Source organism: Mobula hypostoma, chromosome 19, assembly GCF_963921235.1.
Source record: "Mobula hypostoma chromosome 19, sMobHyp1.1, whole genome shotgun sequence".
Lineage (NCBI taxonomy): Eukaryota > Metazoa > Chordata > Chondrichthyes > Myliobatiformes > Myliobatidae > Mobula > Mobula hypostoma.
Window position 1 is genome coordinate 62,306,415 of NC_086115.1, and position 22,615 is coordinate 62,329,029.

A 22,615-nucleotide genomic window follows, 5' to 3' on the forward strand; every position below is an offset into this window, starting at 1 on the left:
AACTTCTGTATTCCCCGTACTAGACTAGGGGCCTCTCAGTTGATTTGTGCATAGTTACATTCTGCGCTCGTTACATTCTGTGATCGTAATGCAAACGCAATCAGGCATTCAGATCCATCTTTCATAGTGTGACGTAACGGCTCCAATGCCATGAGGCAGCGATGGGTCATAATGGGTGAGCAATTCATTGGATGTTATTAGTCTCTTTGTTTCCTTGAATGCTCTTTCACATCTTTCTGACCACTCCCACCTTGCTCCCATCTGTAACAGTGCATTCAATGGGTGCAGCACTGTTTGGGGGAAAGCGGTGGTACTAGTTTACAAGACCCCAGTACGACCTGAGTTGTGACACATTTTCCTGTTTGGGTGCCTGTATTACTGCCTCAGTCTTCTCTTTTGACTTACGTAAGCCATGCTTGTCAATGACATGTCCACAATATGAGATTTCATTCTTGAAAAGTTCACACTTCTCTCTCTCTTTGTGCACATACCATTCTCACTCAGCCTGGTAAGCACTTTACCAAGCTTCTGGAGGTGCTATTCATCTTTTTTTCCAGTCACGATGATGTCAAAGTAACATTGTGTTGCTGGGATATCTTGGAGCGCTTGGTCTATTGTTCTTTGCCAAATTGCTGGGGCAGATGTGATGTCAAAGATGAGACAATTATACTGGAACAGTCCCTTGTGAGTGTTGATTGTGAGGAACTTCCTACTTGACTCCTCAATCTCCATTTGCAGATAGGTTTGTGACAAGTCAATCTTTGAAAACTTCTCCCCGCCTGCCAAAGATGCAAAAATGTCCTCTATTTGTGGCAGGAGATACCGCACAGTACGCAGCACAGGGTTGACACTCTCTTTGAAATCCCCACATATGCAAACAGCTCCGGCCTTCTCTTTCTTGATCACCAGACATTGAGCATGGCCCAATCACTTCACAAAACCTTGGAGAGAATTCTAGATGCCTTCAAACTCTGCAGTTCAACATCCACTTTAGGATGCAGTGTGTAAGGCATTGGAGGCGTTTTATGGAATCTTGGTGTTGCTGCTTCACCCAGTTCAATTCTGGCCTTTGTGCCTTGGAGTTTACCAATCCCCTTCTCAAACACCTTCTCATTAGCATTAAGCAGCTGTGCCAGTCTCTGGTTAGTGCCACCATTTGGGCTGAATTTGCCTGTTGATGTCACACTGACAGCTTCGATTGAGTGCCAGTCTGGTTGGATTTTTCTCAACCATCCACATCAAAAAAATGCTGGCCCTCCATTTTTCAACACATAAAGCTCTAACTGTTGTGTTTAGCCTCCATTTACTCTCAGTTTGCCTTTGGGAGACACCTTTTCACCTGTGTAAGTCTTTAGTATAACTGAGGTCTTCGGTAATGGTATCTTAGAAAACGGTCTGCTATAGTCAATTCTCTGGAATTGTGGACCTGTATCCAGCTCTATTTTCAGCTTGACATCAGACACATCTATTGTGATCTAAAGGATGTTGTGATCTGCTTCAGTTATGCAGTCCTAGGCATGTCAGTTCACCTTTGTCAAATTCTATGTTGTCTGATTCGGTTTTGCATTCAGTAAATTTATGCATTTTCTTAGTTTTGTGTTTGAGTCTTTTCATTCGGTTATGCTTGTTGTCTGCTTTGCATGTTCTCCCTATGTGACCTTGTCTCCGACACTTTCTGCAGACTTTTTCTTTGAACCAACAGTCGTTTGCATCACAGGAGGATTTGCCACATCGATAATATCTTTGCATTTTTGCGTCATTCAGGGACATTTTGTGCATTTCACATTCTGACTTTTTCTGTAGTTCTGCTGCATCCTTTGCTTCAATCACTAACAATATTGCAATGATCCGGAGGTGGGCTCGGTTGTCACAGGCTATTTTAGGAGCACACCATTGGGAGCATTTAATAGGCAGTAGGAGCTTGTCCCCACTACACAAAATACCCTGAAGATGCTGGGGTCAAAGCAACACTCACAACACGCTGGAGGAACTCAACAGGTCGGGCAGCATCCGTGGAAAAGATCAGTCGAGGTTTAGGGCCGGAACCCTTCGTCAGGACTGAAGAGGGAAGGGGCAGAGGCCCCATAATGAAGGTGGGGGGGGAGGGGGGGGAAGTCTTCTCCTTCCCCTACCCTTTCCTCCAAACACCTTAAAGTTATGCCCCCTTGCATTAGCCATTTCTGCCTTGCGATAAAGTCCGCGGTTGGCTATCTGCTCAATCTGTGCTTTTTATCATCTTGTACACATCTGTCAGGTCACCTGTCATTCGCCTTCGCTCCAAAGAGAAGAGTCATAGTTCATTCAACCTACCTTCATAAAGTAAGCTTTCTAATCCAAGGAACGCCTAGCAAATCTCCTCTCCACCCTCTCTAAATCTTCCCCACCCTGTCTATAATGAGGTGACAAAAAGTGACATAATACTCTACGTGTGCAGTAACTGATTCATAATCCAATAATTATTAAAGGAGTGCTGTACGCCTCCTTTGGCAGAGATGCATGCCCATCCAATGATAAACCTGATTTTGATTCCCTGTAGTCCTGCAACTCATTTTTCCCCTCACATAGATCAAGCCCCTTCAGATTCTTCCTGTGTTGGCTTACAGTTTGCCCTGATTTAATTATTAATTAGTTCCACGTAACTTGCCAACCAGATATCAACAGGACTGGAACGATTGAATTACAATGACTGTTTCACCATAAAATGACGCAAACATGAGGAAATCTGCAGATGCTGGAAATTCAAGCAACACACATAAAATGCTGGTGGAACGCAGCAGGCCAGGCAGCATCTATAGGAAGAGGTACAGTCGACGTCTCGGGCTGAGACCCTTCGTCAGGAAAGCTTCTTTCAGTTAGTTCTGACGAAGGGTCTCGGCCTGAAACGTTGACTGTACCTCTTCCTATAGATGCTGCCTGGCCTGCTGGCAGCAGGCAACAGATATTTATTATACAGCAAACAGATATTTATTCTGGGTTGCACGGACAGCTGAAATGTATTTGGACAATGGCAAAGGGCCTGTAAAAGAACAATTATTAATGAAGGAAACAAGAACAATAATGAGCACAAAGACTGCTGATTGATTTTGGTAACAACACATCTGGTACACTGTCCGGCTACTGAGTGGCTCAAGTCCTGCAAGTCTTAAATGACCTCTGACCTGACAGGGCACTTACTTGACACAAAGGTTGATGATGTTGTGAATACTGTAGAAAATTGTCATAGGTTACAACAGGACATTGACAGGATTCAGAACTGGGCTGAGAAGTGGCAGATTGAGTTCAATCTGGAAAAGTGTGAGTTGATTCACTTTGGAATGTCAAACTTGAAAGAAGAGTACAGGGCTAATGGCAGAACTCAGTGCAGAGGAACACGGGAATGTTGGAGTCCACGTCCATAGATTCCTCAGTTTCAGTGCCAGTTCAAAGAGTAGTTAAGAAGGTGCTAAGAGGAGTAAATTAAAGTACAGAAGGGACAAGCAGAGCAGCCATTGTTGTGAGTGGGCCAGTGCTGACAGTGGGAGTGACAGGCTTTGGCTAAAAGGAGGCTTGAGCTCAGAAAAGGCGTTGGCTCTGGGTAAGTTGTCCAGGTAAGTTTCTGTTAAGTTTCTCTTTTTTCTTGCTGTGTTGGGGTACTTAGTATTGTTTAAATGGCCATTGTGTGTTCTTCATGTTGGATGTTGGAGTCCTGGGAGACCCAGAGTCTCCCGGGGAACTACATCTACATGAAATGCATCCAGCTGCAGCAATGTTAGGGATCTGGAGCAGCAGCTGGATGGTCTTTGGCTTGTATGGGAGAGTAGGAGATCATCAATCGGAGTTACAGGGAAATAGTCACCCTGAAGTTGCAGGAGACGGGAGCTGAGTGACTGTCAGGACAAGGAATGGAAAGGTGAATAGGCATTTAGTGCAGGCCACCTTTGTGGCCATTCCTCTCAATAATAAGTATACCATTTTGGATACTATTGTGGGGGATGACCTCTCAGGGGAATGTCAGAGGAGCAGACAAGAGATTCTGTGGACATGAACAGGACACCAGGATGGTATGTTGCCTCCCAGGTGTCAGGGTTAGGGACGTCTCGAATCATGTCCACAGCATTTTGGAGGAGAAGAGAGAGCATCCAGATGTCTTGCTACAGGACCTCCAGGGTAGTAATTTCTGGATTGCTACCTGCGCCACCCTCTTTTCCATAGATGCACCCTAGCCTGCTGAGTTTCTCCAACATTTTGTGTGTGTTGCCTTAGAGTGTTATGTCTGTTCTGGTCCCCTCATTATAGGAAAGATGTGGAAGCATTAGAGAGGGTGCTGAGGAGATTAACCAGGAGGCTACCTGGATTAGAGAGCATGCCTTATGAGGATATGGGGTTCCTCCAGATCCTCCAGTTTCCTCCCATAGTCCAAAGACGTACCGGGAGATAGGTTAATTGGTCATTGTAAATTGTCCTGTGATTAGGCTAGAATTAAATCAGCGGATTGTGGAGCAGTGTGACTCAAAAGGCCAGAAGGACCTATTCTGTGCTGTATCTCAATAAAAAAATAAAATAAATTCTCTGCATAAGCACCTCAAGTGCCTCTTCCTCAAAAGGAGCAGCTCCAACCAGATTGCCCTTTGCCTTAATTAATAATTTCTTAGTAAAGTTATCAGTACAAATAAACATTGCATAAAGATTTCAGTCTCATTGGAAATTCTAACCTTTAGCCACTGTACAGCTGCCTGAACTCCCAACACTGTGCGTGTGTGGAAAGGGTGGTTTAGGTTCCCGTCAGAAAGGTAGGAATAACCTGAGCTACTTCTTTTCCTTCTACTTCAGCCCTTAACTCCGAGTGGAGTCATCGGGACGCTGTCATGATGGCGTGTTTCTAGCAGGCTTTCTTATTTTTATGAGACCGAGTTGCTAGTTCAACGCTCCACCCAGCACGGATGGAAAGCGTGCAAGGGGGCCGGCTGGATTCGAACTCGGGAGCCTTCGCTCCGAAGTCCGGCGCTGATGCCACTACGTCAGCAGCAGGCATCCCGAGCCATTGCAAATCCAAAATCACCAGAATCCTGCTGCAGTTTGCAAATGGCAAATGGCACAGTACAAGGCACAAACGTTTCATCTGCCGGTACTTAGCAAAGAGTGACCTAACCAATCTTCCATAACAGCACCAGTGTGACTGCTCCCAACTGCAAGTTTAAAAATATATATGTTTGAGAGCAAAATGCTCTCAACGCCCGGGACATGTTCTCTTCCTATTACTTCCATTGGGGTGGAAATACAGGAGCCTGAAGACACACTCAACATTGTAGGAATAGCTCCCTGCCCGCCACCATCCAATCGCTGAACAATGAACAAGCCCATGAACACTACCTCACTATTCTTTGCTCTTTTATTTTGCATATTTTGCATTACTTATTTAATTTATTTATCTTTCTGCAGTTATTATGAATGCACTATACTGATGCTGAAAAACTGCACATTTCACAAGATATCTCAGTGATATTAAACCTGATTCTGATCTTTGTTACCCCATAACAAAAATCTTTCCATGAATTGTTCCTTTCTTTTCCTCCTTCCCCATTATGTCCTGGTGAATAACAATCCTAATTAATAGAGGTGATCTTGCTCTCACATAACATTACTCTCTGCGGGTCTTTGCTCAAATTGGCTGCAGTAACAGTACTTTAAAGATACTTTGGTTCTAACGTACTGTAAGATTTCTTGAAATTTACATTGCTATGTAAATGCAAAACTTCCTTTATTCTTCTGTCTGAATTTCCTGGCCACTATGGAAGAACAAATGAGATTTTGTAGTTTCTGTATTCAATGATCTTGTCCTGCTACCTGGGCAGGTCATTACAGGAACCTAAAGGCCACCAGTGTAATTAAGTCTAGAAATGGTTTCATTCAGAGAGACAGAACTCTCATTGCCTGACACAAAGACAAGATATTCTGCAGATGTTAGAAATATTGAGCAACACACACACATAATGCAAATTTTTAGACGGGAGTACACAGTTGACATTTCAGGCCAAGACACTTCATCAGGGATTATTGCCAGATGCAAGTGGTCACTTTAAAACTGTCTCACATATTTTACACCTAAATTAAGCGGAAAACCAAATATACCACTTCATTATCCTGATTATGAGTAGGTTCTCCAGTTAAATGCTTGAGAGGTTTTGCATATCTCTTACTTTGTTGTTACTGCCTGTAGTTATGCTCCTGATTGATTTTACAGTTGAGTATACAATTTAGTCAATTTGCCCAATTGAGCGCTATATTTTAGAATTGATTGCAATATTTTCAGGGTTTTTATGCTGATTATTTACTTTCATGTCGATTTCCATTTTCTGAGCATTTGTTGGACTTTATTAATTTTTAAACGGATATGCAATCAACAGTACCACGTAGCATTTCAATATTTGTCATTTATTTTGATGTCATTGATAACATTATCAATGCCTCATTCAGAGGCTGCAAAGGAATACATATTTTCCTTTAATTCTAAATATTGTGACTTTAATTTTAATTTTTTTTGCCTTCTATCCTTCCAAAGATATTCCTAAAAAGAAGCTTGCGTTCAAATCTGACTTACTAATGGCAGAACAAACTTTCTCAAGATGATAGTGAATTTCCTCAATTGTTCCTCCGTAAAATGCTAATTTGATAATCCTTATAAAATTTTTATTTCAGCACACTGTAAAAAAAAATTAAGGAGTGCAAGTTAAACTACTCATGGATCCTTCACTCCTGCTCTTCCATTGGATAATCTTGGCCTTGCTTACTTACTTGTTAGAATACAGAAGGAGGCCATTGTTGACTCCTCCTAGTTCCTTGTAAATCCTGCAGCCACTTCAAAATAGCATCAGCTCCACTTTTCTGTCCAATCCTTAGGTCGAAAAGTCTAAAAATACATGTCTCCACAGCTCTTCAAACTGCCACACCATTCTAAGAGAAGTAGTTCCTTCCTTTCCCAGTGTTAATGGTGCAATTCCTAAAGATGAGAACTGATTGAAGCTAAAAGGAAGTCGAATCAAAGCACTGAGTTTTAGTTTTAGTGAGGCACAAGAGACAGTGAATACTGGATCAGACACAATCTACTGGTTGTTTGTATCTGCAGAGCAGTCTCTGTGAGAGCAAATGGGCTTATCAGTATTTTGGGTCAAAATTCTGTATCAGCATTCTAAAGCAAGCTTTGAAAACATACAAGCCTTCTCAACCAACTGGCAGTCAAACCTCGAGGGAATCAAACTGATCAACTGATAACACACAAACACTCACCTTTCTTCTTCGCCTTCTCCCATGGACCATACCCCTTGCCTATCGGATTCCTGTTTCTCCAGCCCGTTGCCTTTTACACCCATCACCTTCCAGCTTCTTACTTAATCAGTTGATTGGCACAAGTTTTCAGAGCCTTACCAGCTACTCCATTGGGACCTTCCACCTTGTGAGGGTTCACCTTCCTTAAAGACAGCCTCGGCTTCTGAGACAGAGATCACAGAGTCACCAGGTGCAGCAGGGATCTTCACAGCTGCAGTTATATTCTCGCTTTCAAGGTGGGCAGAGAAGACGTTGAGTTCATCTGGTAGTGAAGCATCGCTGCTATTCATGCTATTGGGTTTCACTTTGTAGAAAGTAATGTCTTGCAAACCCTGCCAGAGCTGTCGTGCATCTGATGTCGCCTCCAACCTTGTTCGAAATTGTCTCTTCACTCTTGAAATAGCACTCTGCAAGTCATACCTGTTTTTTTTGGTACAGATCTGGGTTGCAAGACTTGAATGCCACAGATCTAGCCTTCACCAGACGACGTACCTCCTTGTTCATCCACGGCTTTTGGTTTGGGAATGTACAGTAAGTCTTTGTAGGCACACACTCATCCACATGGGTTTTAATGAAGTCGGTAACAACTGCAGCATACTCATCCCGGTTCGAAAATGAATCTCTGAATACAGTTCAGTCTACTGATTGAAAGCAGTCCTGTGCTTCCCTTGTCCATACCTACTTGGTCCTCACTGCTGGTGCTGCAGTCTTCAGTCTCTGCCTATACTCAGGGAGTAGAAGTACAGCCAGGTGATCAGACTTCCTGAAGTGATGGTGTGGAATAGCACGGTAGGCATTCTTGATGGTGGTGGTCCAGTGTGTTGTTTCCTCTGGTATTGCAAGTGATCTGTTGATGGTGCAAACACTCTCTTATTGGTGGTGCTCAAAGGTGGCACTATTTGTGATGTGAATTTTCCTTGATAATAGAAAGACTATGAAACACAGGAGCAGAATTAGGCTATTCAGCCCATTGAGTCTACTTTGCCATTCCATCATGGCTGATTTGTTATCCCTTTCAACCCTATTCTCCTGCCTTCTCCCCGTAATCTTTGATGCCGTGACTAACCAAGAACCTTCAACCTCCACTTTAAATATGCTCAATGGCTTGGCCTCCACAGCCCTCCGTGGCAATGAATTCCACCAATTCACCGCCGTCTGGCTGAAGAAATTCCTCCTTGTCACTGTTTTAAACGGATGTTCCTCTATTCAGAAGCTGTGCCCCCTGGTCCTGGACCCGCCCACTATAGGATGCATCCACTCTATTGAGACGAGATTCCCCCCTCATTCATCTAAACTCTGGCAAGTACAGGCTCAGAGACATCAAACACTCCTCATACATTAACCCGATTATTCTCGTGAACCTCCTCTGGGACATCGCCAGTGCCAGCGCATCCTTTCTTAGATAGGGGGCCCAATACTGCTGACAAGCAGCCCATGCCTGAATGCTGTCTCCATCTTTCTGCGTTTGCTGAGGAGCTGTGAATAGGATTAAACATCACACAATTGTCTGTGAACATCCCTACATGTGACGGAGTGGAGGAAAATCGTTGATGAAGTGGCCAGAAATGATTGTACCTGAGCTACTGGCCATGTTACCCGGGATTATAATGACGAAGGAGCACAAACAACACACACAAAATGCTGGGGGAGCTCAGCAAGCTAAGGACCATCTATGGTCAAAAGTACAGTCAATATTTTGGGCCGAGACCCTTCGGCAGGACTGGAGAAAAATTTCCAGCATCTGCAGATTCTCTCTTGTTTGTGATTGAAGAATCACAACCGTCTTTCTTTATGGAAGGTGTGACACTTACCATTAATATTCATTGATTTTGGTTCACTAAGGCTCCTGGATACCAAATACTATGTTCATCTCAAGGGCAATGACTCTCACCTCAGATGTGGTAGTCAGCCCTTTGGTCCAAATCCAGTTCTGGTGAAATCAAAACTGGATTTTGCTATGCTACACTCAGTACCCTCTTCCAAATCATCAATGTAAGTGGTAAACAGCTGCGGGCCCAGCACCGACCCCTGCGGCACCCCACTCACCACAGACTGCCAACCGGAGAAACACCCAAGTTAATACACTTCCTCCGACTCCATGCATCCGAATCTTATTTATAAGTCTCTTGTGCGGCATCTTGTCAAACGCTTTCTGGAAATCCAAGTATATGACATCCACCTGTTCCCCTCTATCCACTACACTCATTATGTCCTCAAAGATCTCCAGTAAGTTTGTCAAAGAGGACCTGCCCTTTCTGAATCCGTGTGCGTCTGTCTAATGGAATCCCTCCTTTCTAAATGTTTCACTATTTCTTCCTTAATCACAGCTTCAAGCATTTTCCCAACTACAGATGTTAAGCTAACTGGCCTATAGTTGCCTGTCTTTTGCTTACATCCTTTTTTAAAAAGTGGTGCGACATTTACTGTCTTCCAATCTGCTGGGACCTGCCCGGAGTCTAGAGGGTTTTGGTAAATGATTACCAACACGTCTACTATAACCTCTGCCAACTCCCTTAGCACCCTGGGATGCATCCCATCAGGACCAGGGGACTTATCTACCTTCAGGCCCTCTAGTTTTAGTGACAGTGATTTTATCGAGGTCCTCACCTCCCATTTCGTCCATAACATCATTCTTTGGCATATTAGACGTGCCCTCCACTGTGAAGACCGACAGAGAATAGTCGTTCAATGCCTCAGCCATTTCCTTATCACCCAATATCAATTTCCCCTTCTCGTCTTCCAAGGGACCTATGTTGACTTTAGCCACCCTCTTCTGCTTTATATATTTATAAAACTTTTGCTATCTGTTTTTATATTTCGTGCTAATTTACTTTCAAATACTCTATTTTCCCTTTCCTTATTTTTTGTTTAATTGTTCTTCCACATATCCAAAACTGAGACAGTCATAGCTTGATCCCCAGCTCATTCCTTTTTCACAGTGTTGCTGTCCTCCTCTATCAGGTCCCTTTTTCAGCCCTTTAACTCTTCCACCTATCACCTGCCAGCTTCTGACTGCATCCCACCCACCCCCTCACCTGGTCTCACTTATCACCTGCCAGCTTCTTACTGCATCCCACCCACCCCCTCACCTGGTCTCACCTAACACCTGCCAACTTGTATTCTTTCCCTTCCCATATCTTCATATTCTGGCTTCTTTCCCCTTCTTTTCCAGACCTGCTGAAGGGTCTTGGCCTGAAATATCGACAGTTCACTTCACATCATAGACCTGCCTGATCCGCTTTTTATGTGAGTTGCCGAGTTCCCAAAGCCATGTCTTTGACTCATTCATCCTATCTGTTTTTTACTGCCTCAAATAATTGCTACCTTGACCACTCCGATCTGCTCCTGTCACACACATTCCCTCTGTTTTCTCCATCCCTCCCCCACTCTACACTTTGTCATTTCATTTTAAATCTTTTTTATTATTATTGAAAATCAACAACAAAATACATTGAAGTAATCAAGTCAACATGTCAATATGTACAATAAGAATTAAATTATCAAATAACTGATTAACAAAGCTAAACAATATATCAATAATAATAAGAAAAAAACTTCTTATTTAAACTTTTTTTGGAAAAAAGAAAGAAGGAAAAAAGAACCCCTACTAACTAAAACAAACAAAAAAACCCTACTAACAAAAAAACCCATTGGGAGCACAACCCCGGAGCTATACACCATACAAGCTTCCATAAAAGAAAAACATCAATCCGCCAACCAAATCCATTTAAACAAGAATCAGAAGGGGACTACACTTTGAAACACAATTGTCTTCTCACTTTTATTTCCATAGACGCTTCCAGCATTTTGTGTGTGTTGCTCTGGATTTTCAGCTTCTGCAGAACCTCTTGCTATTTACTTATTTATTTGTTTGTGTTCTTGCAGAGTAGGCCTTATTGGCCTTTTCAGCCATGCTGCCCAGTAGTGTCCCAGTTTAACCCTAGCCTAACCACAGGACAACTTACAATGACCAATTAACCTATCAACAGGCAGGTCATTGGACTGTGGGAGGAAACCGGAGTACCCGTGTGGTCACAGGGAAAACAGACAAGCTCCTTCCAGACAGCAGTGGGGTTCAAACCCTGTTGCGTGTGCTGTAAAGCATTCTGCTAACCATTACGCTAGGCTACCGTGCCACCTCTTGTGTCTGCGTCTTCTCATTTTTCAGTTCTCCTGTAGGGTTGTGGACCCGAAACATTTTTAGCTGTTCTTTTTATTGTGGTGACTGGTTGGACTTCTGTGTGACACGGCAAACCTTGCTGAACACAGATATAATTGCAGGAAGCTGGGGCTCGTATGAATGCCCATTTTAGCCTTAGGGGGTGCTAACTGTCCCCTAATTGGGCCTCCTGCTAAGGCAATAAACCAGTGAACAACATAGTTAGCACTGACTGCTTGCAGTAATCATGTAAATGAGTCTATGTGTGTTGGGCCTCATTAATTTACATTGTCACAAAACCCTGCTGTGTGCAAATCGTCTTCAATGGATTCTTGCATTATAAAGTTGCAGGGGTCCAGCAGGAATTCCACGATCTACTAAACAGATAGTCAGAGGAAAGAGTGCGGAATATCAGTGCTTTACAGAAATGCAGGAAATCCATTACCAGTGGAAAGAGTACAGAAGATCCTACAGCTTTCTGGTCATCATGACAATTGCCAAATGGTTGGTGCTATCAAGACCACCAGTAGTACAAATGCCCAAGCCCACCTGTTAAGAGCCCAGAACAGAGTGAAGCTATCAAGGACAGAGAGACCGTCAGTCACTGCTGGAAGGAATGCTTCCAAGGACTCTTAGCTGTCTCTCTGTTCTTAAAGTGGACCCTTGTCTCTGTTCCACAGCAAATTAGTTGGTTCGGTCTTGACACCACACCTGACCATCAAGGTATTGAAAAGACTCACTGGTAAACAAGAGCTTGCTCAAGTCCTAAAACTTAGTGGAGAGCAACGTGAGTCGCAACTTCACATCTTATGCATCAGAGGAGAGCAGGACCTGCTTTGAGCCGTCTGGAACTCCGTAATCATGATAATCTTTAAAAAGCTAACTACAGAGGGGTAGTCCTGCTGCTGCTTCTGCAATTCCACTCTTTAAGAGTTTGCAAAAATTCAGCATGACATGTAAAATCTAAATCTAATCAAATAAAATCTAAAAAAAACTTTAACAAACTTACAGCATTACAGCCTCGACTGGAAACACCAATGCCCTTGAATAGAAAATCCAACAAAAAGTAATGGATACAGCCCAGTCCAGCACGGGTAAAGGCCTCTCCACGATTGAGCACATGGACATAAAATGCTGTGGCAGGAAATCAGCATCCCTTTCCAGGGGCCCCCTCCCCCATCACACAGGTCATGCTCTCTTCATCAGGAAGAAGGTAACAGGAACCTCAAGACCCAGACCACCATGTTCAAGAACAGTAATTACCCCACAACCATCAGGTGCTTGAACCGAAGAAGATAATATCACCCAACTTCACTTGTCCCCTCATTGAAATGTTCCCACAACCTGTGGACTCATGTTCAAAGACTTTTCATCTCAGCTTCTCGATATTAATTGTTTATTTATTTATTATTATTTTTTCATTCTTTCTGTATATGTACACTGGTTGAATACGCAAGTTGGTGCAGTCTTTCATGGATTCTGTTATGGTTATTATTAAACATACATAGAAACATAGAAAACCTACAGCCAATACAAGCCCTTCAGCCCACAAAGTTGTGCTGAACATGTCCCTACCTTAGTAATTACTAGGGTTACATATAGCCCTCTATTTTTCTAAGCCCCATGTACCTATCCAAAAGTCTCATAAAAGACCCTATCATATCCACCTCCACCACTGTTGCCGGCAGCCCATTCCATGCACTCACCACACTCTGAGTGAAAAACTTACCCCTGACATCTCCTCTGTACCTACTCCTAAGCACCTTAAACCTGTGTCCTCTTGTGGCAGCCATTTCAGCCCTGGGAAAAAGCCTCTGACTATCCACATGATCAATGCCTCTTCATCATCTTATACACCTCTATCAGGTCACCTCCCATCCAACGTCGCTCCAAGGAGAAAAGGCCGCGTTCACTCAACCTGTTTTCATAAGGAATGCTCCCCAATCCAGACAACATCTTTGTAAATCTTCTCTGCACCCTTTCTATGGTTTCCACATCCTTCCTGTAGTGAGGCGACCAGAACTGAGCACAGTACTCCAAGTGGGGTCTGACCAAGGTCCTATATAGCTGCAACATTACCTCTCGGCTCCTAAATTCAATTCTACGATTGATGAAGGCCAATACACTGTATGCCTTCTTAATTACAGTCAACCTGCGCAGCAGCTTTGAGCATCCTATGGCCTTGGACCCCAAGATCCCTCTGAACCTCCACACTGCCAAGAGTCTTGCCATTAATAGTATATTCTGCCATTATAATTGACCTACCAAAATGAACCACTTCACACTTATCTGGGTTGAACTCCATCTGCCGCTTATCAGCCCAGTTTTGCATTCTATCAATGTTCCGCTGCAACCTCTGACAGCCCTCCACACTATTCACAATACCCCCAACCTTTGTGTCATCAGTAAACTTACTAACCCATCCCTCCACTCCCTCATTCAGGTCATTTATAAAAATCACGAAGAATAAGTGTCCCAGAACAGATCCCTGAGGCACACCACTAGTCACCGACCTCCATGCAGAATATGACCCGTCTACAACCACTCTTTGCCTTCTGTGGGCAAGCCAGTTCTGGATCCACAAAGCAATGTCCCCTTCAATCCCATGCCTCTTTACTTTCGCAATAAGCCTTGCATATGATACATATGCCGTGCTGAAATCCATATACACTACATCTACTGCTCTATCTTCATCAACGTGTTTAGTCACATCCTCAAAAAATTCTGTCAGGATTCTATGGATTTATTGAGCATGCCTGCAAGAAAATGAATCTCAGGGTTGTATAATGGTGACATATATGTACTCTGATATTAAATTTACTTTAAACTTTGCTCCATTTTCAGACAAAGAGTTTGATAAGATCTGGACCTGAGTGGCCTTTAGCAAAAGCCATACTGCACAATGATGAGCTGGTTATGATGACTAAAAAGCACTTGAAATCACTGCTGCTGAGTCTTGACCTTAAATGTTTATTCCTCCTCTGCAGATGCTGCCTAATTTGCTGAGTCCCTCCAGCATATTATGCACATTGTTCAAGATTTCTAGCATCTGTAGAAACTTTTGTATTTATGATGATGCTTCCCATCGTTTTGCTAATGATTGCCAGTAGACTGATCAGATGTAATTGGTTGAATTGCATGCCTCCCATCTTTTATTAACAGAACATATATTGGCAATTTTCCACATTAACCTATACTGCATCAAGTTCGAATTCTTCATCTTCATTTTAAACACTTTTATGTTCTTATATGAGAAACTGGGAGATTGGGAATACTTTAAAAAGCAACAAGCGAGCAATAAAGAGAGGGAAGATAGATTATGAAAATAAGCTAGCACAAAATATAAAATGGATAGTAAAAGTTTTTATAAGTATATAATGCAGAAAAGGGTGGCTAAAGTGAATGTAGGTGCCCTGGAGGATGAGAAGGTGGATTTGATATTGGGTAATGAGGAAATGGCTGAGGTTTTGAATGACTATTTTGTGTCAGTCTTCACAGTGGAGGACACATCTAACATGCCAAAGAGAGATGTTATGGATGCGATGGGAGGTGAGGACCTTGGTACAATAGCTATCACTAAAGAGGTAGTGCTGAGAAAACTTGTGGGCCTGAAGATAAACAAGTCCCCTGGTCCTAATGGAATGCATCCCAGAGTACCGAAGAAATGGCAGAAGTTATAGTAGAGGCTTTAGTGGTGATTTACCAAAATTCTCTGGACTCTGGGCAGGTTCCAACAAATTGGAAAATGGCAAATGTCATGCCACTGTTCAAAAAAGGATGTAGGCAAAAGATAGGTAACTATAGGCTAATTAGTTTAAAATCTGTAGTTGCGAAAGTGCCTGAAGCTATCATTAAAGAAGATACAGTGAGGCATCTGGAAAGAATTGGATCCATCAGGCAGACGCAGCATCAATTCAGCAAAGGCAGGTCCTTTTTGACAAATTTACTGGAGTTCTTTGAGGATATAACAAGCACAGTGGATAGAGGAGAACAGATGGATTGTATTTACTTGGATTTCCAGAAGACGTTTGATAAGGTGCTGCATAAAAGACTTATCCATAAGTAAGGATGAATAGAGTTGGGGGTGATGTATTAGTGTGGATAGAAGATTGGTTAACTAATAGAAAGCAGAGAGTTGCGATACATGGGTGTTACTCTGATTGGCAATCAGTGGTGAGCGGTGTGCCACAGGGGTTGGTCCTGGGCGCGCAATTGTTCACGATATGCATTAATGATCTGGAAGAGGGGACCAAGTGTACTGTATCTAAGTTTGCTGATGATACTAAATTGAATGGAAAAGCCAATTATACAGAAGATTTGGAGAGTCTGCAGAGAGATATAGATAGTGAATGGGCAAGTGTTTGGCAGATGGAGTACAATGTTGGTAAATGCGAGGTCATCCATTTTGGAAGAAAAAAATGGAAGAGCAGATTATTATTTAAATGGTAAAAAATTGCAGCATGCTGCTGTGTAGAGGGACTTGGGAGTGCTTGTGCACGAATCACAAAAGGTTAGTTTATAGTTGTAGCAGGCTATCAAGAAGGCAAATAGAATGTTGGCCTTCATTGCTAGAGGGATTGAACTTAAGTGCAGGGAGGTTATGCTGCAATTGTACAGGGTACAGGTGAGGCCACACCTGGAGTAACGTGTGCAGTTCTGTTCTCCTTACTTGAGGAAGGATATACTGGCTTTGGAGGTGGTGAAGAAGAGATTCACCAGGTTGATTCCAGAGATGAGGCTGTTAGACTATGAGGAGTGATTGAGTTACCAGGGACTGTACTCACTGGAATTCAGAAGAATGAGAGGAGATCTTATAGAAACATATAAAATTATGAGAGGGATAGATAAGGTAGAGGCAGGAAAGTTGTTTCCACTGGTAGATGAGACTAGAACTAGGGGGACATAGCCTCAAGATTCAGGGGAGTAGATTTAGGATGGAGATGAGGAGGAACTGCTTTTCCCAGAGAGTGGTAAATCTGTGGAATTCTCTGCCCAATGAAGCAGTGGAGGCTACCTCAGCAAATATATTTAAGACAAGGTTGAATAGATTTTTGCATAGTGGGGGAACTAAGGGTTATGGGGAAAAGGCGGGTAGGTGGAGATGAGTTCATTGCCAAATCACACATGGTCTTATTGAAAGGTGGAGCAGGCTTGACAGGCCAGACGGCCTCCTCCTGCCCCTATCTCTTATGTTCTTGCTTCCTTTTTTTCTGTAATCTACTGCAGTTGTTTTACATTCATCTTTCTCTGTTCTCCTGTATATCTGTCCTTCACTTCACCTGCCATTAGAAGCCAAATCAAGTCTCTCTGCAGCCTAATCTCTCTCTTGCCAGTTGCTATTTTTTAAACCAATATCCATAAAGTTCTTTAACAATCCATTAATGTAACTAATTATTATGGGGTATTGAAGCAATAAGAAATTGTAGCTTATTTGTTAAAGCTTGGATAAGATCAGAAGGTTGTCTCACCTCGGTAAAACAAAGCATGAAGATCAGAACTGACCTGTGCTGAGTCCTGAGAAAGGTCATCACTGTTAGAGGTTCTGGCCTTAAAAATTAAAGATTACATGTGCAACAAAATATTGAAGCATAGCGTGAAATATAAAATTTGATTCACATTAAATCAGCGAGGATTGTGCGAGGCAGCCCATTAGTGTCACCACCTATTCAGTACCAACACAGTGGTCTCATAACTCACTAACCCTAACCCTAACCCTCCATCTTTAGACTGTGGGAGGAAGCTGGAGCACCCAGAGGAAACCCACCAGGTGATGGGGACAACATACAAACTCCTGTCAAGTGACGGGGACAACATACAAATTCCTTTCAAGTGATGGGGACAACATTCAAACTCCTTTCAAGTGACGGGGACAACAGACAAACTCCTTTCAGGCAGCTGCAGGAATCGAACCCCAAGCAGTGATTGTTGGAGCTGTAAAGTGATACCCCAACCGTGCCACCCATCTTTGGGTCATTAAACCAAGGTTTGACATCTTGGGTGGTTGTCGGAGATCTCGTGACAATTTTCCAAGTACACGTCGTTATCACTAACAAACTGTTTATCCCTCAATCAATATTTTAAAGCAGATTATTGGACATTGCTACTTGGGGGAAGTGATTGGTCATTTCTAGTTATGGGATCTCACTGAATTGTGTTTGATATTACAACAGTGACAATACTTTAAAAAAACTCATAATTGGCTGGAAAGCATTTTGGAATCATTTGGAAGAAACTGAGAAATGCAAGGAAATACAAGTTTTTATATATGAAGTAGTGTTTTTCCATCAGGTCCAATCCTTGTGAAAACAGTTTTCATAAATGGTTACATATTCAAGCTATAAATATTTGCTATTATTGCAGCTTGATAATATTTATTACAGCTAATGCAATATTGGACAGCCTGCAGCTGTGTAAATCACTTTATTGTTTCCTAGATAAGCATTTTGAAACAAAACAAGAAATGTTTTTGAATTGACAAGTTTATCGGTAACAGTTTACTGTACTCATAAAGCTGTGTGGCATTGGTTAAATTTTCTCCAATAATTAATTTGTCATCTGCCCATTTCACATAGATAAAACTAGTCACAGAGCAAACAAGAGTGCGGTGTATATATGTGAATGCACACTACATAGATCCTTCAACTGGTTGCTGTCTTCCAGCTGAGGCATCCACTAACGTAAGTGGAGTAAGATTCAATACATTAGTTTCATTCACGATAATGTTGGTAATGTTTCCTTGTAAATTTCCTTGCAGATGTTGTGGTTTATAATTGCAGCAGTTGCTTTGGGCAATGCAGTGAAAGGTAAGAACCGAACAATAGAAATTGCTGACAATGGTCTTACTGCTATCAATTTTGTGTCCATCATGAAAACAACATATTTCTTGAGTTTCTCCTCAAAAGCTGAGATAATTTCTTTGTTTATTCTGCTCACTGTTTCATCCTTCAGTATATTTGTGTACTTAAGATTTTCATATTAGCTTTTCTGTGACAGACAGGAAGGCTCTACAACGAGTAGTCCAAACTGTCCAACGTATCACCAGCACCCGCCTACCCACCATCAGGGATAGATGGCTTTGTGGCTAAGTTTGCTGACGATACGAAGATAGGTGGAGGGGCCTGTAGTGCTGAGGAAATGGAGAGTCTGCAGAGAGGCTTGGATAGATTGGAAGAATGGGCAAAGTGGCAAATGAAGTACAATGTTGGAAAGTGTATGGTTATGCACTTTGGCAGAAGTAATAAACGGGCAGACTATTATTTAAATGGGGAAAGAATTCAAAGTTCTGAGATGCAACGGGACTTTGGAGTCCTTGTACAGGATATCCTTAAGGTTAACCTCCAGGTTGAGTCGGTAGTGAAGAAGGCGATTGCAATGTTGGCATTCGTTTCTAGAGGAATAGAGTATAGGAGCAGGGATGTGATGTTGAGGTTCTATAAGGCGCTGGTGAGACCTCACTTGGAGTACTGTGGGCAGTTTTGGTCTCCTTATTTAAGAAAGAATGTGCTGATGTTGGAGAGGGTACAGAGAAGATTCACTAGAATGATTCTGAGAATGAGAGGGTTAACATATGAGGAACGTTTGTCCACTCTTGGACTGTATTCCTTGGAGTTTAGAAGAATGAGGGGAGACCTTATTGAAACATTTCGAATGTTGAAAGGCATGGACAGAGTGGATGTGGCAAAGTTGTTTCCCATGATGGGGGAGTCTAGTACGAGAGGGCATGACTTAAGGATTGAAGGGCACCCATTCAGAACAGAAATGCAAAGACATTTTTTTAGCCAGAGGGTGGTGAATCTATGGAATTTGTTGCCACGGGCAGCAGTAGAGGCCAAGTCATTGGGTGTATTTAAGGCAGAGATTTATAGTTATCTGAGTAGCCAGGGCATCAAAGGTTATGGTGAAAAGGCAGGGGAGTGGAACTAAATGGAAGAATGGATTAGCTCATGATAAAATGGCAGAGCGGACTCGATAGGCCAAATGGCCGGCTTCTGCTCCTTTGTCTTATGGTCTTATGGTCTTATAAACAGAAAGGTGCCAGAAAAGGGCCAGTAACATCATGAAGGATCCCACCCACCCTGCTCATAGACTGTTTGTTCCACTCCCATCAGGGAGGAGGCTACATATCATCTAGGCCAGGACCACCAAACCCAAAAACAGTTACTTTCCTCAAGTGGTAAACCCACTAAACCACTCCTCTACACTCCTGACCTCTACTACTTTATCATTTCCTGTCAGTCACTTTACGTACAGACACTCCTGTGCCTAGTGTCACTTTATGGACAAACCATTAATCTATATATCTGGAATAACAATTATTTTGTTTTCGTTTACACTTGTGGACAGGAAATGACATTAAACAATCTTGAATCTTGATTCTTGATGGATTTGCCATTTGTAGTACGTCAGCAAAAGAGCAGTGTAATTACAGTATAATATATAACACAGTACTGTGCAAAAGTCTTTGGCAAATGTATATAGCCAGGGTGCCTAAAACCTTCGCACAGTACTGTATTTGTAAATGTGGAGCAGAGAACAAGTTTGTACATCTGTCAGGAGCAAAGAGTGTTGGAAATGGCCAGGGTGGAGTGCCGTAGGAGTGGTGTGGGACAGAGAAGGAGTGCTGGGGCAGTGAGGGAGGGGGAATGGCATGGTGCAGACACACCCAGCCCTGAGACACCAGTCCATGTCATTTGATTCCAAACAATTGATTTATTGATCATTACAGAATATATTAAATTGTATAATATATATAATATTATACTATATAATATATAGCAAAGCGATTTCTGCACAGTCGTATTCATGTTACAAAGCACAGAGTTATTTATGTGAATTCACTTTATGGTCTCAATACTCCAAGTAAGAATCCAATCGAAGTTAAAAGGAGTTCAATAATTTTTTTGTGGGAAAGTAGTAAAAATTATAGAGTGGATCAAACCAGGTGGTCAAGTAGATGCCATAAAAATTTCACTTGTTGGAAACTCTGTTTGCTGGTCAGATTGTGACAAGAACGAATAGAAGCCACATTTACACAGCACATGTTCTGAATTTAAAGATTGTAATGAGTAGTTTCGGTAACAATTTAGGCAGAAAGGGTACCCATTGCATACATGTAAGAGAACAACAACCAGTAGGGACATGAATGAACAATAAACCTGATCTAAGTCACAAGTCACCAAGTTACTGAACTGTACCTTTGGTATGTGTTGAAGGATAAATTTCAGCCAACCCCCATTAGTAGAGCCTTATTGCAGTTTCTCAGATTTATTATGCTCAGCGGTAGCTGGACATACAGTTTAATGTCTCAGCCTGAGATCTTCATGATGTGGTTAACTTTCTGAATCCATAATTCCCCACTACTAAAGCCAAACCACCAGCTCTGAGACCTGTGGCAAAGAGAAAAAAAGATACTTCATTGAAAACTTTTCAGCAAAACACCTTTTCATTTGTTTATATTGATTTTCAATTTTGACAGACTTCTTTCATCTATTCAATTCACTTTCAAGTTTGATCTCCTTCTCCCTCACCCCCCCCCACACCAATACCTTCTAATTCTGGCCTCTTTCCTCTCCTCTCCCAGTCCTGAAGAAGGGTTTCAGCTCGAAACACTGACTGTTTATTCATTTCTATTTATGCTGCCTCTCCTGCTGAGTTCCTTCAGCATTTTCCATGTGTTGATCTGGATTTCCAGCATCTGTAAAATTTCTTCTGTTTATCCCTTTCTACTAACTGACTTAGTAATTTACACTATCTGATTTAATGGAGGATAACATGAAAGTTGCTTCTTTCATATCCTTGTTTATGCACTTTACTTTTAAAGTAACTCCTCTTTATAGCTGATGAAATCTGCTTCAACAATTTGGGCTGCTTTACTGATGATGTTCCATGGGGTGGAACAAAGGAAAGACCTACTAAAAGACTACCCTGGTCTCCAGAGGATATTAATATACGTTACTTGCTTTGGACAAGAAGGAATACAGCAGCTTATCAGGTACTGTTAAAGTTATTCTTTTCTTCAGCAACTTAAAATAGGCACCACAATGTCATGGCGGTTAGGGCAACACTTTCGTAGCTCAGGTTGTCAGAGTTCAGAGTTTAATTCTGATATCATAACTAAGGAGTCTGTACATCCTCTCTGTGGAATGTGTGGGTTTTCTCCGTGTGCTCTGGTTTCCTCCGCATTAGCCCAAAGACTTACCAGTTAGTAGGCTAATTGGTCATTGTAAATTGTCCTATGATTAGGCTAGGGTTAAATTGGGGGATTGCTGGGTGGCATGGCTTGAAGGAATGTTCCACGTTGCATCTCTAAAAAGAAATAAAATGTGGTTACCACATAATCACAATAAAGAAAGAAATTAAATGGAAACTTGACACTTTGAAAGAATAAAATGAAGGTTCAAGAAACATGCAGCAGATCCATCAGATCTAAATGTTGAATTCAGCTCTGGAATTCAGGACTAATCAAATTGAGAACATACAGCACAGTACAGACTCTTTGGCCTGCAATGTTGTGTCAACCTTTTAACCTATCACAAGAGTAATCTATCCCTTCCCTCCCACACAGCCCTCCATTATAAAATGTTGATCTTTTCCCCCTCCTGTTAATTGGAAGACTGAATGATAAACTGGAATTGGGATTGTCAAGAGTAGAAAAGAGAAAGCTGATGTAATGGAAGGAAAGAGAATGAAGATGAACGGGGAAGCAGAGATATTTGAAGAAAATACTAGCTGAGTGTGGTAGATATTTCTTCTTCTTCTGCAGTCCCTCAGATTCATGGATAACCTGTTTCCATTCTGATTTTGTGGGTTAGGAGGTGGCCGGTATCGGCACTGTGGACTTTTCACAGATGGAGCAGGAGGTGAATGAAGGGAGAGCAGATTGGTATTTATTTATTATTGTCACATGTACCAAGATATGCTGGTGGACCTCAAACCCCGGTGAGGTAGGGACATGCCTCTCCTTGCATGCTAGGACAGCTCCAGCGGACTGGACGGATGAGATCAACAGCCAGATCCAATGGCCAGCGTCGATTCTGCAAAGCTTTGAGGGGAGTGAGGGACATGACAAGGCACAGAAAAGGTCACAGTCATCCTTGGCAACCAAAGAAGACTCCAGCTGTGACGACTGCTCATACCATTGGGCTCAGACTTCCG

The 22,615-nt window shown here is 42.3% G+C and overlaps 1 protein-coding gene across 2 annotated transcripts in view; it reads left to right on the forward strand.

Annotated features, from left to right (window-relative positions):
* Positions 1-4,680: 4,680 nt before the first annotated feature.
* The window catches only part of LOC134359093 (pancreatic lipase-related protein 2-like), a 39,074-nt gene continuing 21,139 nt past the window's right edge, over positions 4,681-22,615 (forward strand). Inside the window, exons 1-4 of one of the 2 annotated variants that reach the window (XM_063072034.1) lie at positions 4,719-4,769; positions 18,034-18,138; positions 18,216-18,264; positions 21,298-21,452. In XM_063072034.1, coding sequence (XP_062928104.1) covers positions 18,216-18,264; positions 21,298-21,452 — 204 coding nt within the window. In that variant the 5' untranslated portion in view covers positions 4,719-4,769; positions 18,034-18,138. Of the gene's footprint in view, positions 4,770-18,033; positions 18,139-18,215; positions 18,265-21,297; positions 21,453-22,615 lie in introns of both variants that reach the window. The other variant, XM_063072035.1, reaches the window with a different exon arrangement.